Raw genomic sequence first — 18,812 nt, 5'->3', positions numbered from 1 at the left:
TCCACTTGCAGGTGTGTTTATTACTTCACTAGAGTAAAGCTAGAAATGAGATATATTTCCTAAGAGTTCAGTAGCTATGCATAGTCTTTGAAAAATTATAAAAACCTACGAATGAGATGAACAATAAATCAGAAAAATGATAACTACTTTCTAATAAGCCCTGTTCTCAGTGGGGGTTTACATAATAGGCTGAATTCTGAATGTCTGAGGAATATACAGAATTGTAATCAAAAGTGATGTTTTGTTTTTATTTCAAGAGTAAGCAGTCTGAATTCCAATTTACAAGTTGTTAATTACAGTCATGGAATGAAGCAACATTTTTAAAACAATTGTTGTCTCAATTTCATTTATTCTGACTCCTTGAAGTTTCTCCCATGGTGCATTTAGAATAAAGAAGAGTCCGAAAATCATTTCCCGAATGTTTGGTGAGGGGTTTGGAACACAAGCCCTATGAGGAAAGACTGAGAGAACTGGGGTTGCTTAGCCTGGAGAAGAGGAGGCTCAGGGGTGACCTTAATACTCTCTACAACTACCTGAAGGGAGACTGCAGACAGGCGGATGTTGGTCTCTTCTCCCAGGCACCCAGTACCAGAACAAGAGGACACAGTCTCAGGCTGTGCCAGGGGAGGTTTAGGCTGGATGTTAGGAAGAAGTTCTATACAGAGAGAGTGATTGCCCATTGGAATGGGCTGCCTGGGGAGGTGGTAGAGTTGCCATCATTGGAGGTGTTCAGGAGGTGACTTGATGGGGTGCTTGGTGCCATGGGTTAGTTGTTTAGGTGGGTTGGATTGGTTGATGGGTTGGACACGATGATCTTGAAAGTCTCTCCCAACCTGGTTTATTCTATGTAATTCTCTGTAAATATAATTCAATATGAAGGTTGAGCTGTGTCCAGCTTTGAATCATGAAACAGTCTTGATATAATCATTGTGTTATTTGCAACAAGAAAGAGAAATAAATCTGTTTTTTTCAGATTCTAGGACAAAGCTGCTTACTGTTGTTGTTGTTGTTGGGGTGGGGGGTGGTATCTTCCTGAAATGTTCTAATGATTTTTTGAAATAGATAAATTGACCAGTAGATGATGTTATGGTATGTGGTATAGCCTCAGGACAATTCTTTGACTCTCAGATGACTATAAAGTATGAGATAAAGAAAAAAATTATTAAAAGAAAAAAGAGAATGCAGCATTCAGCCTCTTTTTTCTTTCTTTTTTTTTTACCCCTTTGTTTTCCCTTCCCCACAGGACATTAATGTATGTATCCTTGAAAACTACCCTGAATGTTCCAATCCCAGGTTATTTTACATCATTCCATACTTCTGTGGACAGCATCCAAGATGCAGGTAAATATGTTTAAGGCATTCCAATTTGTTCAGCAATAGCTTTTGCCAACATTCTGTCAGAAACAGGTAATAAAGGGGCAAGTTATTTGAAGTACAGAAGTGTAAATTCAAGGTAGTGCTACATGTATTAACTCCATGCATATATAATGGAGTACCAAGGGTAATGCAAATGGAGTAATATTGGGTTTTTTTCTTGATTTTATGTTTAACTAATTCATCAAATCTTGATGTGTTTACATGGAGAGAATTTTTTTCTGGGTTGGGGAGGTGAGAATGGCAGTAATTTTATGTGCTGCTTACTTTTTTCACCTGCACTGTAATTCTGTCATGTGTATTTTAGCTCTGCTCAGGTGCTTCTGTCAGGCCTATATGATTCCAGTGTCTGTGTAAAAAAATAGTAATCATGTTTTCAACTATGTGAAGTGCAGTTTTCTACTGCTGTAACTGAGTTAGCTCATTTTTACTGTGTCTGTTTACCATTCTCGTATTGGTGTATTACTGATACTGCATGGTATTATTGCATACTCTGCAGTGATGCGTGAATGTAAAAACATTCTTGTTTCTAAATACTTCTGCATTGTTGGTCACAGCATTTTCTTTATTAGATTTCTTCAAATTCAAGGTATTTTATTTATTGCTACCACTTCTCCATCCTGGAACAAGTACGCTTGTTTTCAAAGATTTCTTTTTAAAGCCACACTTTTTTTCTAGGAGTAATAACAAGTCAAAATACATTCCTTCTTCTATCTTAAGTATGCTTAAGTATATTTGCTGTAAAATCCTGCTTTAGTGTTCTTGTCATAAATGAAATTATGACTAGGAACAAAACAAATTTATTACTTCATTTTCATTACACTTTTTTTTCTTACACTGGCCTCATTTGCAGGTGCTTGTTGTTGCACATTTAGCATTGTGTGTGTGAGTAATCCCATTAACAGCAGTTGTGTACTTTAATACATTCACTACATACCTCTATGAAGTTTTCCAGCATTCTATTGAAGCTACTGTTGTGTAACTTGTTATACATCTGTCTCCTATCTTGTCCTTGTGCTTCCTTCAGCTACTTCTTAGTCTCACAAGAACCTGCAAGAAGGCAGCTCGTAGTACTTCTTAGGACACTGCTCTTCTACAAAACAAATAGTGTACAGGAAGTGATAGGCAATGAAAAGCCTTTTCCAAGTCTGCTCTGATAGGAATGCAAAGCTTTTCCATGTCATCAAAAGCTTTTCTGATAAATGCTGTTAAATTCATTGTTGCATAAAGTTATGGAGTCAAGGAAGAGTTGTGATCTCCAGCCACTCTCAGGCAGCATATTTCACTCAGATGTTCATCATACCACCTGAATCCTGTGAAAAAGCTCATTTCCTTTAGTTTGGAACATCAACATTATGTCCCCTATCAATATGGATACTGACTGCTGCATCTAGGAGATTAATTAATATGAGTTGGTTCAAGGGATTTAGGATTCATATGCTTGTCTAAGCAAGTTGTGCTTCCAGGAAACTATGAGAGAAGCATAAAGATGTACTGGTATACTGCCAGCTTCTCCCACTGAGGGCAAAGATAGAATAACCCTAAACTGACTTAAAACCAGTATCAATCAGAGCAAACAATCTCAAATCCTGCAGTTGGGCTGCAAGGCAGTACAAGGTAGTGTAGGGGAAAGGGAACCTTGAGGAGATTTTGACAGAAGTTAAAATGAAGGACAAGGTGGGATACAGGTTGGTAGCCTCATGTGTGTTACTCACTGGGTAGCAGCAGGCAGTAGTTGCTCATGGCAGTTCTTCTGATGTGGTCCAGGGCCAGCGCCACCCTTTAGAATCCTTCATCACCCAGGGAAGCTTTTCCTTCCATGAGATGTGTTGTGCTTCCAGGTTGCACTACAGGAGTTCACAAGTTCAAGCTTATTATCAACTTGGCAAAAGATATTTTCAGAATGGAGCACTTCCACGCAGTGATTAACCTTCTTCTTATTTGATTGTACTTCTGCATGCCAAACCAATTCTAGATGTTACATAAGAAAGCTCAGTAAGTCACTCAGGTTTGGTGGAGATACTTTTGTGTTCTGTTAGCACAGAAGAGTTTTTGATGTAGTTGTGTTCATGGCTTGAATTTCTGAAGTAAATGCACATTTAATTTTTTTATTTTTCTCTTCCTCCATCTATTTCATGTAGAGAGCCTGGCGAATGGGCCCTTGAAAGAGCAAAACTGAACGTTAATGAAAATTTCCTGCTTGTGGGCATTCTGGAGGAGTTGGAAGATGTGCTGCTTTTATTAGAGAGATTCTTACCTCATTATTTCAAGGATGTGCTTAGCATCTACAAAAACCCAGGTAACTTTCCACATTACAAGCTATTCTTACAGAAACTTGGGCAAAATCTTCGTGGCTGCTGAAAGGTATGTGTGTATGTCTTGTCTACCCAGTGAAGAGATTTATCTCCTTTTTAAGGAGTAGATTTGGTTGATGGGGAATGTACATATTCTGCCTGTATTCGTAATGTTGCTGTGTGGTTTTCATACCTGGGCAAGCATTTGTTACTCCAGTGATACTGCCACGTTCCAGAAGGTTTCCTATTTACCACTAGAGTGGCTTTTTCTTTTAATTCTTTCACAGTCTTAAATAATACTGTCAAAGTGTTCTCAAAGCAGTGCTTGCGCTGTTACATAGATAACCTTCAATGAATGATACAGGGCAGTGGACACTTTAGAGAATCTCCAGTACAAGATATTGACTAAGAGTTTAAATGAAATTAATCTTTAATTAAACTGAGTTTCTGTAAAGTGCAAATATTTACTGCACAAAGCATGTTGAGGAAAAAGACATAGGAGACTTGATTAGAGAAATGAGAACAGAGAACACTTAATCCACCTCTTAATTTGCACCCCACAGTCACTCTGAAAGGGTACTCTCTTCTCAGCATCCATGCATCCCTCCTAGTACTTATTTATTGCTAACTTCTTTAGAAGACACTCTCATGTCCTGTGCCTAAACCAAGAAATATGATGCTTCTGTGGGGCTGTGCACATCATTCTGGCAGAACTGATTTCCTGATTACAATTGGGTAGGCCATCGACATGGTGTGAACCAGGGAGGGGCTAAAATTTCCCTTCTTGCTTGGTTATTCCTTTGCATTCATGGCAGTGTGAAATGCCTACAGCCACTGAAACGTGTGTGTACCAAGCTGTACATTAAATACATGTGGATCAAAAATACAGTTTGTCATGTATGTAAGCTGATGGCTGACTTTTGACCAAGAGTAGCTATACAAGTAATGAGTCACTTTGGAGAAATTACAGGTGTCTGTCCATAACCAGGAATTATGTGTGACTGTCCACTAATCCCTCCATCCTAGAAGCATCTTTGAAAATGCTGTATTTAGCAATGATATTAACAGGGAAACTGTAGCAGTCATTCTCTGAACATGATTTCAATGGGTCATTATTTGCCTGCAAAAAGTCAGTAAAGGCAGCTATTTAGGTGTGAGTGTTCTTTCACTGTGGAGCTGTATCCAGCCTTGGAACTGTTTTGCCCAATAGCAGACATAAGGAGACCATGGTATAGTATTGGTGTGAGAATGGTACCTGGTATTGGATCAGTTGCATCTCTTTTCTTTGTAAACTGAAAAATAAATGACCTATGCTAGGATGATGTGAAAGTCTTCCTAAAGATTTGCACAATTCAGTCTCTAGGGTTTTCCTTTGAATATATGAGATGAAAGGGAGGCAGAGGGTCCACAGAAAGATGCTCTCTTTGCAATGAGCAGGCTTTTTTTTGGGAATCTATAGGACTCCTTCAGCTATTCTGTGCACCCCAGTTTTTCACTTCTCTTACAATCAGGGAAACTAACAAACAGCACACATGGTCTTAATTTTCATCAGGGTGCCCTAAAAATCCTCATGTATGAAATAAGCAATTTCTTAATAATTGTTAAGTGATGGGTAATCTTTCTCTTACCTGCACATATTGCAATATCTGAAGGAGATTTAATCCCTTGTTTCAGGACCCTGATTTCCTCTGGGATTTCCTGTGTAAGTGTGCTCTTGTGTCATATCAAAAATCCACTTCTTTCTTTCAATATTCCCTATGTGGATTAAATTTTTGTTTCATTTTTCCCATTCAGTTATTGACAAGGAAGAATAGAAAGGAAACCGTCCCCTTGTGTCAACTCTCTCCTCTTTTCATACTTTCACGTATGTTTTTTTTTTTTCCCAATCATAACTATTTTCAGGTTATTTCTGGGTTGGTGATAATTCTTATGAAAAAAATTCACAGAATCAGCCAGAGAGGAAAAGGGAAAGGAAAAAAAAAATCCAAGTGATGTGCATAATTCTCCTTGGGGCATCTTAGACCTGATCTGCAACACCCTCTGCTGTTGCCTCATGAAATGCTGGAAATAAGAGATGTTATTCTGCCCAGCCATGTGGTGACCCCACAAAGTGCAGGTATTTTGGGGCAAAAGTGTTCTTTTGTTGCAGCTAATGCTTGCAATTGAATCTAGACAAGTCAGTCTGCAGTTTTGTCTGTTGACTTGCTGAAGCACCCAGTGGTCTCATGCCAGTCTTTCCTCTTTTTGTATAAAGAAAATAAAACTTTTCCAGAATTTACCTTTTATCAGTTGAATACATTGAGATGAGAAAAACAGACTGAAAGATGGTGTATAGAAAAGTGACTCACTTCCAGGATGATGAATCTCTGCACCACAACCAGATTTATAGAGTAACTGAAGGATGGCAGTTGCTGCTTCAGGGGATTACATAGATTGGAAAGGAGAGTAGGAGACCATTTATTGCTGTCTCACCAACATCATAATAAAAAAAAACAAGTTAAAAGGGCCTACCTCTTGCTGTTGTAGGAAGCAAACTGCTGGATGCTATCAAACCCATGAAATCACATGTGTATTTGAGATGTGTCTGTGGAAGTTCTAGTTTAAAACTGTTATTCTTCCCAAAGTTGAGACCTTCCTCCCGAGGGTGCTTTGAGCGGGTACCAGATCGCTTCAGCTCCCATCCAAGCACAGTTCTTAAAAGCCTTCAGTATAGGTTGATCCAAATAAAAATCAAGAAATCTATAAACTTTTTATCATCTGTTTCTTTTAACCATTCAAGCCATATTCAAACTTCTTTGTTTTGGTATCTGTGGTAAAATTTCTTCATGTGAGACAGTATGTAACATTTATTAAGAAACTCTTTCTCAGTGTCCTCCTCCTAGCTAGAAAACAAAACCTGTAGCTTTTACACCTTCAAAAATACTTCACTGATGTTGTTCTTAAACAGGTGACCAGTAAAACTGTGGGTCTGCTGGTCAGCTAGCTACATCAGAGCACTCAGAAATGTGAGAGTTTTTGTCAGTGATACTAATGATTGGTTTCACTGGCAGAAATAAACTGAAGGAGAAACCTAAAATAATTAAAAGAGTGAAGTGCAGTTGAGTTGTTCAGACATTATCACTAACAGTTGGTTATTGAGATTCTCAGTACATTTTGCTTGCCAACTCCTGTGTATTTTTTCTGTGCTGGCTTTTTCCTTTATATCATATCACATTTTTAAATCAACAGTTCTGCATGACAGGAAATTTTAGTGTCAGAGAACATTAGGAGGCTAATTTTCTTCATTGCATTAATAAAAATGTTGCCTTCAGCTAATTCATATGCCAAGTATTTTGACTTGCAACAAAATGTGAAAGCTCTTTGTGGAGCTAAAGTTTTCATTGGAACCAACCTGGTTTTATCTTGCAGAATACTTTAGAGCTACAGGCTTCCTGTTTTTCTCCTTTTCCATTCTCTTCTTGAAATTAATATTGATACCAAGTCAAAAATTGCAAAAGGACTGTCTTTTTTGTTGTCTTGTCCAAAGTGACAAACTCTTCCTGCCTTAACAGCCAGGACTGTGATGACAAGAGATCAAAATGGAAGTGAGGGTCAGCAGCAGATGGATTGTGGAACAGATAGACAGATCAATAGGTAGAGTTAAAAAACCAAATCAAATATTACTGTGTTTACTGTTTCTTTCTTAACACAGTAAGATTTAGCTCAATACTCTTTCTCTGTTTTTTGATCCAGCATTGGAGCAGACAGGGTCCAACTGCAGAGTTTACATTCACTTGAAATTTTGGAGTTTTCCTTGATTCTTTGAATGGCTTGAAATAATTATGGCTAACTTTACGTGTAAAATTTCTCTACACTCTCAGGAGCACTACTGAAGGAAAAATAATTGGTCAGTCCTGTTCCTTTTTGCTGGCTATACCTCACTTCGATTGCCTGGCTGGTAGCCAGAATACAGAGAATACTTACGCAGTTTCTTTTGAAATGGGCACATGTGGGTTTCTTATCCCTGATGAATTTAAGAAAGAGGAAGTACATATCATACACAGAAAACCACAGAATTTTCTTCTGCCTTGTCAACTTCCGTGACATGGAGTAAAAGTTAACAGCATTTAATGTAAAGGAATAGACAATAAAATGTTTTTTGTCGTGCCTGTATCCTCTCATCTTTCTGCAGCAGCTCAAAAATTTTCTTTGGCACCAGAAGCCCTATTCAAACATTTCTTCCAAATACAAGAGAAATAAAAAAAGTCTTTGTTTCCTAAAAATTAACATTTTGTGTGGAGACTCTGTAGATCTTACTCTAAAGCAAAAAAGACTGACTTAACCTTTTCAAACAGTGCATTTTATTGAGTGCAATAAAATTACTCATGCTGTCAACTGGAAGAAAATATATTGTTCATATGTAGAATGTGCTGTAGCAGTAACTTTATCCTGAGTAGTATAAACGTGCTGATTTTTTAAGTCAGTTCTGTTCATGAATGCTAGTGGCACAGTCTTGACCTTTTCTATTTATAAGAAATTAGGACAAGTCATTTTCAGCTTCTAAAAGTCTTCCTGCTTCTTGTGAGCTGTGCTTTCTGGAGAGGGTTGTGACTGGTATGTGGAAAAGGAATATATTGGCTCATCTCTTGTGCACAAATGCACAGTCCTCTTTCCTACAAGCATCTGCACTTGTGATGTGAGAATAAAGCAACCTGGATTAGAGTCAATTTAAATGCTGAGATTTTTTTTTTTTCACATCACTTCTTTGCAGCTAACTACTTTGTTAAATCAGAATTTGGGAAAAGCTTGAATTCATTCAAAAATGCTCAGAAACTCCAAACATACTGTTTTACTTTAGCTCACATGCTAAAACAGGTTTCTGCTTTCCCTAAATTATATTCTCAGGAGGAATGGCTGTGTATGAAACTTTCTACAGAAGAGGAAAAATTTCATGTGAAGGTAAAACATGAGGTTAGGCTTGGGATGTAACTAACTGCATAACATTTCTGTGGTATGTTCCCATCCATTATTTGAAGCAAACTCTATGTGTGACTTAAGAAGTTTTTGTCCAGAAGGTGGTGTAATCTCCCTGCATGTTTAGGACTTCAGGGGACTTGAATGTCTTGCCAGTGGTAATAGCACATGTGAATTTACATTCTGCCTGGGTGGCGGTTTCTTCTTTATCACCCAACATCCTGTTCTGAATATAGAAAATAAAAATAGGAAATGTGAACTAACTGTTCCCTTCTTCTCCCTCTGAAGTCTGAACTTTCAAAATTACACAGAACACCACTCTAAACAATGTGTATGATAAAGCAGGCAGTTTAAGCTCTGGGAATAGTGTTTAATTTTATTTTTGATTCTTGTTAAAAAAAAAAATCACATTCTTCTGTATGCAAGAAAGGCAGGGAAAGAGGAATAGTCACAGTGCATATCCCTGAGGAGATTGTTCTTGATTAGGCTGATGGCATCTAAGTATTCTGCACAACTAAGCCTCACTTTGATTTGTTTTATAAAGCTTAAGGTAGTATCAAAGGCTGTAGGTACATTATTTAGCTCTTCAGCCATGAAGATACAAGGTTTGGAGAGGAGGGACGAAACTGGACTGCACAATCAAGGATGCCTTGAAGTTTGTAGATGCACCTATCAGTGATGTGCACAGTCAGTAGAATTACCTTTCCAACTTCATAACAGAAACATATGTTGTTTTCAGAGGTTTCAAATGCCATTATGGATAAACTGAGAGTTTTATGAATAGAAATTCTCAGAAGGATTCGAGTGCTTCTGGGCATTCTCATGACTGTTTTTCAAAGTGTCTGCTAGGTCTTTGGAAGATTTGTCTCAGAAGCTGAACTTCTCTGTGGCAAGTTCTGCAGCAAAGGTTGGCAGCTCATAAGAGCTACTCTTCTTATTCTGCTGAGGAAGCTAAAAGCCACATCAGACTCTGTTGCATGAGATTCATAACTGTGGTGCTGAAAGATTTATCCAAGATAATATCAGTCTTATTGCTAAAATGCAAGCAACAGTAAAGGTGTGGCAAGAGAGTTTGGCATGGCTTTCCAAGCCCGCATGGAGCTTGTATGCATCCAGGCTCAAGTCCATTTCATTTACTAAGTTCCCTGTTAGTGTGCACTTCTTAGCTTGAAGTTAGTCTGTACATGTATGATTGTGCAGCAGGACATTTGCCTATAAATACATCTTCAGTCCCAGAATAAACAGTGCATATTGAGGCACAAAAAAGGGACTGTGTGTCATGACAATGACAATCATTTCGGGTAAATCTACTCCCTGAGCTTACTATGCAGGGAAGTATAATTTATAGGTCCATCTATCAAACATATTACTATGGTTCTGCCTTCTCATGGAGGCAAGACTTCTGAAGTCCAGCAGCACCAACAATAATCGTTTAGATCAGGTGAGAAATTGATGTATTTTATAGTGGCAAGTTGAGACAATGGGCATGATTCATGATTTAGAGAAATGAAGAATGCCAGTGTTGATCCACACTAACCCTATCCATCACTTCTGGTGTTTGAGGTTGGCTGCCTTCCAGGTCTCACTACTTAATGTGCCAAAGAAGGACATGGTTTCTCTTCTTTCGAGTTATAATGCAAAGTTTTAAATCCTTGCTTTAGGCTTGGATTTTCATGGGAGCTGACTTTGTAAAGGCTCTACTCAGAATGAGTTGTAGTGGAAGGTGAAGCTCATAAACCAGCTCAAACAACCTGCAATATGTTGTAGAGGAAGGCTAAGTATTTTTTTACAGAATTACTGGATCTTTCCTTTCTTTGTGCTATAATAAACGCTGTATGTACAGAGCTCTGCCGCCTTCTACCTCTTTGCCATTCTTCTCCACCTCCTTTTTAGTATTGCTTTTTCCCAACAACTGGCAAGATGACACCCATCTGAAGCATGCTCTTGTCTGAGCTTCTCTGTCATGAGCCATTTCCCCTATAAACTTTGTGTATAATGCTTTTATACCTGTAGGATTATGAAGGCTGAGCCCACCTATGGCATTGTCCTCATCTCTTTGTGCAATTCCAAAAGACTTCAGCCTCCAGATTTTGTATTTCATCCCACATCTTCATGATGCTTGTGTTGTTTCAATTTCCTTTCATCAGATCGATTGAAGGCCTGTCTGGTTTTGGACTTAACCCACACAGATGTAATTTCATACTTCATTGCAGTAAAAACAAGACTTATTTGTGGTCTGAATCTCAAGAGGCCAGTCAGCCAAACCTTTGCATCCCACATATCAAGAATTCATGTGTATTTTTTGTGTGTCAGGCGATCATTTTGAAGGGTTAGTGCTGGTATGTTTCAAGCAACTGTCACGTTTATCTGATCAGCATATCAGTCACTAAAAATGTCATGGTTTATAACAGGGCTCCTGCTATTTATCTGAGGTTGATTCCCTGATGCATCTCTTGAATGTTTCCTGTTCCTAGTATAACCAAATGAAAAACCTGTGGACAGGCAGCTTTGTTAAAACTCTGGCACATGCGGAAAGCTGCATTCGGACACAGTAATAGCTGTAGCTCATAAATATTCCAGGGTCACTGATGACACAGCACCACAAACATTTTAATGACAGACAATTAAAGCTTGCAATGACAGTTCGTCCCTTCTTGGATAACCTACTGAATAAAATCATAATGCTATTTTAATCAGTAACATTCCAGCTAAACCTCTGTTACTGCTTCTGCTTTTTAAAATAGCATTTGAATAAAAAATACAGCAGTAACGGATTATGCCAATTGCTTCTTTGGCAGCTTTTGACCTCTATTCAGGCAACAGAAGGCGCAGGGGAGGAGGTGGATGGCCATTAGGTCCCAGTTAATAAGTGTACATCTGTTCCCAGATGCAACTCCAGTACATTTTTCAGGTCTTCCTTTCACCTACATTGAAACAAGCAAGTTGCACAAGGTGGCAGAGACTTGAGTCTGAAAAACTTTCAGGACTGAGGCAGATGAGAATTTGGTTTAATTGTAGTTGTGTCATGCAATATGTTTTCAGGGTCAGTGTTTAGGGAGAAACATCTTTTAACTGAAAGTTCAGCATATTTAGCATTGAAGACACAGGAACAATGTGGAGCAGATCACAGAACTGACTTTTCACTTGTTTTTTAAGAACATAGTCATATTTTCAGTCTTCAAATAAGACTATTGGGTTTTTGTACCCTCAGACTAATCTTAAGTCCTGCCCTTTCTATCAGTGATAGAATAGGTGATAGATAGGTTAAGGTCATTACTCTTATACCTGGGTGATCCTGAAAGATCTGTGTAAATACCATGAGACAGTATCTTTGATGGCTCAGGAATGTTTTGATAAATATTAAAGGCAAAGTAACTACAGAAAAGCAACGTAATTGTAAAACCCCTTTTACCTGTAATTTTTGTACAGTAAAGGCAAGCAGCCATTCCTAAGCAATTACTTAGGTTTTCATGTAAACAATGCAATTTAAAATCAAGTTTTTACAGTGATACAAATGAGGTGTTATAATAATTAAAATGCTGTAGTAATTAAAATGAAGGAAACATAAAAGAGCATAAATTTTGACAAGTTAGGTGTGAAATTATAGCAAGGCACTTTTTGGCATGCAGCTTGCTAAAGGCATGAAAGCTGCTACCCAAAGGCTTTTTTTCAACCACATCAGAACTAGGTGGCCCACCATGGAGTTGGGGAGAGGGAGACAGTGGGTGACTGGGAGAAGTGGCAGGGAGACACTCTCAGGAAAGAGACATCCCCAGAGTACATCTGTAAATAGGTTAGTTACTCCCAGAGGACACAATGTGCAGTGCTCAAAGTCATCTTAAGGCCACTGTTATTACTATTAGAAAAGAAGGGAAAGAGTAAAATAAATTTCAGCAAAGTGCATGGTTGACCCTTGATTACAGAATTGTAAGAATTAAAATGAAGGACATATATTAGCAAGTGTAGTTCTCAGCTGCTACAGAGGAGTCTTTTTGGTATGTCTCCCAGCCATCACTCCTGAGGATATTATCTGCTCACTTGAGTGTAGCCTCACAAAATGCCTGTGCTCCTTTCTCCAATCCCCCTTTGCTTTCCCTGCCTGAAGGCATTTTGTGGTGCAGACCTGAGCCCTTGCTCTTCCAAGAGTGAGTCCTTCTTGGAGTTTATGCTCCCTACTTTCTTTCCCAGATGGAATTTCCAAACCTGTTGTGATTTGTCCCTCTTGAAAACTTTGCTTGCCCAGAAGCTCTTGCAAAAGAAGCCAGGGAGATTCCTTGTTTCTGCCTTTTCTCTGTTCTTGGAATGGAATCACAAATTTACAGATGTGGTAAGAAAGAACATCTTCCACTCCACTGCTCTCTGGGTTTAACTTCCCTGTCTCTTACCTTTCTTCCAAATTACATTCTCATTGTACTCTTTAAGTAGTATCTTTTTTCCAGTTGGGCTGCTTTTTAGATCTCTAACATTTGCACAACTACACTTTATAAATTTCATCTTTTGAGTTGTATTATTTGGACTCACTTTGAGTAACTTTTCATTTACTTGCAGATACCATCTATAATGGAGATAACAGAGTTGGTGTTAGGGTGTGGCATTTTTTTCTCAGGTGTCTTTACTCCTTGGCAGCATCAGGAGTGCTGCTGTTGGAGCTAATATTCACCAGGGATCTCATTGAAACAGAAATGGCCAACTCTGCCATGCGTCCTGTCATTCAATCGGCAGCTATTTTGGGAGAAGGGAAAGTAGATAACAAGACTCCAAGCTTTTAAAGAGCTGCAATGGTCACCTGAATAACAACATATGGAAGAATCCAATGTACTGGTAGACACTATAATAAAGAATAGGATTAATAAACAACTGGGAAAAGGCAGTATGGTGTTTGTAGAGCCTCACAAATCAACTTGTTCTTTGAAGGAGTCATCAAACACAGGCATGTTAAATGGTACAGTTGTGATTTTCTGCAGGGACTGTGTTGAAAAGCTGTTGAAGAAAATAAGTCATCAGGATGTGAGAGACTGTTCTCCTGCAGGATAAATAGGTTGAAGAGGTAGGCATTCATTTTTAGGTACGCTCCCCTTATTCTAAACAGGCAGAGGAGACCCCAGAGACTGTGCACCAGCCTGAAATAAGTGTTGCCTTAAAACAAAAGGGACGGAAGTGAGAGAGGTCACTGCCAATATGGCATTACCAGGAAAACAAACAAGCAAACAAAAAAAACCCAACAAACAACAAGAACAGCACTGAAGTGTTTTAATAATACTAACAAAACAACACATTTGAAATTCAGCACTCAGGACTGCAGTTTGCTGATGCTCTGGGTCCTGGTCTGTGTCAAGGTTGGTGGGAGAGTGCACAATTTATCAGGGGGGAAGGGTGTTTTGCACAATCCTCTACAGAAAATATTATTTTTATATTTTTTTTTGCAAAGCTAGATTAAGCAATGGCTCAGTTTTTCCAGATGGCAGAAAATGATGATGCAGGACAGAAAGGCTGAGTCCTGGCTAAATCTTAAAAGGCAGCTGAAGGAAAGGCATTCACATTTGAGGTGCTGCCTCAGATTTCTGATCCTGCATTTAGTTGTAGGTGGTACAGTGTTGTCAGTACATACCTGCTTTTGGTCTGATTTATCCATTCTCTTTCAAGTCCATTTTCCAGATAGGCAAAAGGTGTCTGAAGCCTAATACCGGCCTCATTTGCCAGCTAGATTTACCAGAGAAAGAAAAGGAGTGTTGAGTTGGTCTCTAGTTTTTTAGCAACGAGCAGCAGCTGTTTTGGTAGCAGTAGCAGCAGCTCATATAGCAAATGTTTCATGATGAATGCAAACAAAAGCTGATCCTGAAATTCCAGCTCCACTATGTACACATAAAATATAAAAGCAGTTCAAAATAACATAACTACACAAGTTAAGGGATTTTTCTGCCCCTCTAAATAAGTTCCATATGAGCATTAATGTTTGGTCTGCTTGGTTCTCCAGGGCTTACCCAGGAAACATTTTTATCATACAAGCTGAGGGCAAAAAGCATAAAAACACTAAGGAAAAAAAACTACTTTTAAAAGAAGTGCATGTGCAAAGAGGTGTGTGGTTTGGGGAAAGGTTTTGAGAATGCCAGACATGCTTGCTGGATTGAAATTACTGCTGATGTTTGTGAGTTGGCTGAACTGACTTGCATCTAAAATAGGCCTTGGAGGAATTTTTCATGTACCTCTGTGCAGTTTGGTTTCTGAAGATGAATTGTGGTTTGAAAGGCATCTACATGTTAGAAGAGTGTTATGCCCTATAGCATGAATGTCTTTCCAGATAGCTATTGGGAGGATTTCTGGGGAATGCAGTTGCTGATGAGTGCATACTCAGGGGAAACGAGGGTACTGAAGAGAAAGAAAAATATGATAATTGGTGACACAGGAGAAACAGAAGTGCTAGCCAGGGGCCAGTGCCTTAAATAGTCATCTTCTTCCAGTTGCCCAAGTTAAAACAACAAGTAAACCCAAGCATTTACCCATCCCTCCCTACTTTGCTGCTTGCTGAAAGTCTGAAGCAGCATCTGTTGTCTGCCCATACAAGCACTCCTGCTCTGTTCTCAGGCCCTGAAGGACACTCTCTTCACAATCCATTTGCTTTCCCCATGGCTTACTTGGACTCCTCTGGTCTGGCTTCCCTGTAACTATGGGATTAATCAAGTCTATTCATCCACCATAAGAAGAAACTTTATTTCTTGTGTTCTGACAGATCAGTGATAAAAACAGTATCAGGGAATCAGTGTGGTAGGGGCTGTAAGGGACTCTGGAGGTCATCTATTCCAAACTGCTGGCCAAAGCTGGGTCACCTAGGGCAGGCCACACAGGAACATATCCAGGTAGGTTTTGAAAGTCTTTAGACAAGGACACTCCATAACCTCTCTGGGCAGCTTGTTTGAGTGCTCTGTGACCCTCGAAATACAGAGGTTTTTCCTCATGTTGAGGCAGAACTTCCTGTGGTCTAGTTGGTACCCATTGCCCTGATCCTATCACAGGGCACTGCTGAAGAGAGACTAGCCACCTCTTCTTGAAACTTACCCTTCAGACGTGTATAAACATTAATAAAATCTCTTCTCAGCCTTCTCTTCTGCAGACTAAACAGCCACTGGTCTCAGCCTTTCCTCTTAAGACAACTGTTCCAGTCCCCTAATCATCTTGTAGCCCTCCATTGGACTTTATCTCATGTATGCCCTCACCAGGGCAGAGTAGAGGGTGAGGAGAACATTCCACAATCCCAGGATCTTGGCCACAAGGGCACATTGCTGTCCCATGGATAACTTATTATCCAACAGGACTCTGGGACCCCTCTCCATAGAGCTGCTTTCCAGCAGGTCAGCCCCTAATGTGTACTGATACATGGGGTTATTCCTCACCAGATGCAAGGCTTGCCACATATGTTGTTGAACTTCATTAAGTTCCCCTTCAACCAGCTCTCCAGTCTGTCCAGATCTTGCTGAATAGCAGCACAGCCTTCAGGTGTATCAGCCAATCCTTCCAGTTTCCCATATACCCTATTCCTCTGCCTTTTGCAGTATGATTCCATGTAATAATTTTTGTGTAATGAAAAATCTTAAAAGAGTTAATTGTAGTGGTTTGTCTTCTTCCATAGTGTTTCTTTCAGTAGAGTTCTGGACAATCTGTGAAGTTGTGTGATGCATTGCCTTTCGTAGGGTGCACGCATACTCATGATGACCATTGGGTCTTTGGCATTGCTGACCCTGCAGATGCAAAACTTTGAACAAAATCTGCATGCCTGTCTCTGTCTTTGCTCCTCCTGCTTGACTGCTTTGATGAATTTCCAAAAGATCTGCTAAATTATTTTTTTATGTGTGGCAGAAGGGGGGGGGGGAAGGAGATGGATAAAGTGCACTGATGGACCTAGCAAAAGAAGAGCAAGGGGATGGGTTGTTTTGTTGTTTGCTTGTTCTTAGGCAGAAGTGTAACAGCAGTTACTGGGAGAGCACAGTGGCTGTGCTGGAGAACTCCCAAGCCAATGAGCTAACAAACTTCCACCCCTCCCTGTCCCACCACCATCCCAACAGAAAAGACCAACACCCCCAAACCCAGAAACAGGAAGCAGCAACCAGAACAGGCAGCCTCTCATGTTACAATCTGAACTTCAAGCCCCATGGCACTTTGCTCCAGTCAGCACTTTCATTTTTAAGCTGGCAGAATGGTTTTGAGTAATATCAGCAGATTTAACTCAACCCATGACAGCAAGTTTCAAAGTTTACTGCTTGGTCAAAAACATGTGTTTTTTCTGTTGCACAGAATGAGAGTGGGGGATTAATATGTGGCTGATACATAATATACATCTCATCTAAGCTAGTGGAAATTGGACATGACAGGAGTGAGAGCACAGCCAAAACAAATTTATTTAAAATGTTGAATAAAAATACTCACAGAAAACTCTGTTTTAACCTAAGTACCACTGAATATTTCACTGGACATTGAAGTCCTGTTTTTATTTTTTAAGTTTCCTTCCTCTCTCCACTGTTCCTGTAAGTGCTCTGCCAATTTCGCAGTAGCCATGACTGATACTTGAAGGGTCTTCAGGCAGCTAACAAACATGGTTTACTTCATAGGGTATTGATATTACTTAATGCCAGGTGCTTAAACTGTGTACCTGGGAAACTGAACTCTCAGCAAGATCAGTGAAGAGAGGTAAGTGGCTGTTTATCTCTCCGGGAATTTGTTTGATGCCCTGAGTGGCTGCGTGGAATTCAGCAGCAGGAATATTTCTCACTTGTGCTGTATACTGGTATGCAGTTGTGTGGAGGTGGATGTTGTCAAGGACTTGGCATGCAACAGTGTTTGTAGCAGCAAGGATGAAGAATACATATAAAGTTTATATCATGCCTTCTTAGTGCTCTCCTTGTTTATCCTTTAAGTAGATCTGTGAGTGCTATTTGAGTTAACCTTTATGTGGAACTGTTTGGGGAGTTTATGGGCTTTTCTGTGGGCTTTTTAGCACCCTTGGTGTAGTATATTTTCCAGCATTGCTTCCAGGAGCAAAGTCTATAACCTGGATCCTTGTGGGACAAATAAACACAGCAAATGCCAAGGACTTCCTTGCTGGAAACAAAGGATATGAATGAAGAGGATGAGATGAGTACCCTGGTGTTGAAGCCCATATGAAAAAGACATTATTGTGATAGGCCTATACACACACCCCCCCACTATACATCTATATACATCTTAATATGGGACTGCAAACCCTTTATGTAGTCAACCATTTTCAGCTCTTACGAGCTGAAAATAAGAGGAACAAATTGCACCTCATACAACTTTGCCCATTTGGTGCACCTGTACCAACACAAGTGGATGGTAGGAAGAAACCTCCATCTGTCGTCTCGTACTTTATCAAACAGCTTACCAAAAATGGCAGCCCAGATAATTTCAAGCTTTTACTAAGAGGGGAGTAGTGAAATTGCAAAGTGCATTTGTCTGTATTTACTTGGCACTGCCTTCTGCTGCTGGTGGAATATGGCAAGGGGTTGCTGGCAGGCTCCAGTACTTTGTGCAGTTGCAGAACACATTATTTAGCCTTTTTTAAGGGCATATTCCCCATTTAGCCAAAGATTCTGCTTTGAATCTCTGAAAATTATTTTCCTTGATGCCTGTTTTTGCAACATACTTGTAGAAATTATTTGAATTCAGCTGTTCTGCTCACAGGGTGCTGCTGTTACCCTTCCAGACCACATCGTGGTGTACAGGTTTTGTTTTAACAGAAATAAAAAGTTAGTACACAGACACTTTATATCTCATGTACAGAAAAGGAAAAAATCAGTCCCACATATCTTTTCATACTGTACACACGTACACACGACAGATCAATTCATGGCTCAGGGGCTGGTGCCATCGACAGGGCTTTGGGTTCCACAATCATGGATTGGTTTTCAAGGCACCTGAGCTGAAAACAACTCATGGGACACACTTGTCCCAGAGTGGGATAAGAATCCTGGGGCAGGAATTGGCAGGGCTCATTGATAGGGCTTTAAACTAGATTTGAAGGGGGAAGGGGTTAATAGTCTCCTGCTGGCTGGTGACAAACAGAGGGGCAGCTCACCAGCAGTAGAGAGAAGGAGAGCTGGTAAGGGCTCTCAACTTGCTACCCTGAGGCAAGCCACGAATGATCCACCAGGACATTCTGTGGAAACCGAGGGGATTTGGCAC

General features: G+C 39.7%; 1 protein-coding gene across 1 annotated transcript in view; it reads left to right on the top strand.

The window, feature by feature from the left end:
* The window catches only part of UST (uronyl 2-sulfotransferase), a 176,525-nt gene that overhangs the window by 135,744 nt on the left and 21,969 nt on the right, over positions 1-18,812 (top strand). The window contains exons 6-7 of the mRNA XM_068152247.1: positions 1,244-1,341; positions 3,516-3,673. Of these exons, the coding sequence (XP_068008348.1) occupies positions 1,244-1,341; positions 3,516-3,673 (256 nt within the window). The remainder of the gene's footprint in view (positions 1-1,243; positions 1,342-3,515; positions 3,674-18,812) is intronic.

This window comes from Melanerpes formicivorus, unplaced genomic scaffold (genome assembly GCF_026170545.1).
Source record: "Melanerpes formicivorus ecotype bairdi unplaced genomic scaffold, bMelFor1.0.p_v2 SCAF_2, whole genome shotgun sequence".
NCBI lineage: Eukaryota > Metazoa > Chordata > Aves > Piciformes > Picidae > Melanerpes > Melanerpes formicivorus.
Note: the sequence above shows the minus strand (reverse complement) of the source record. Positions and strands in the feature narration are given on the sequence as shown.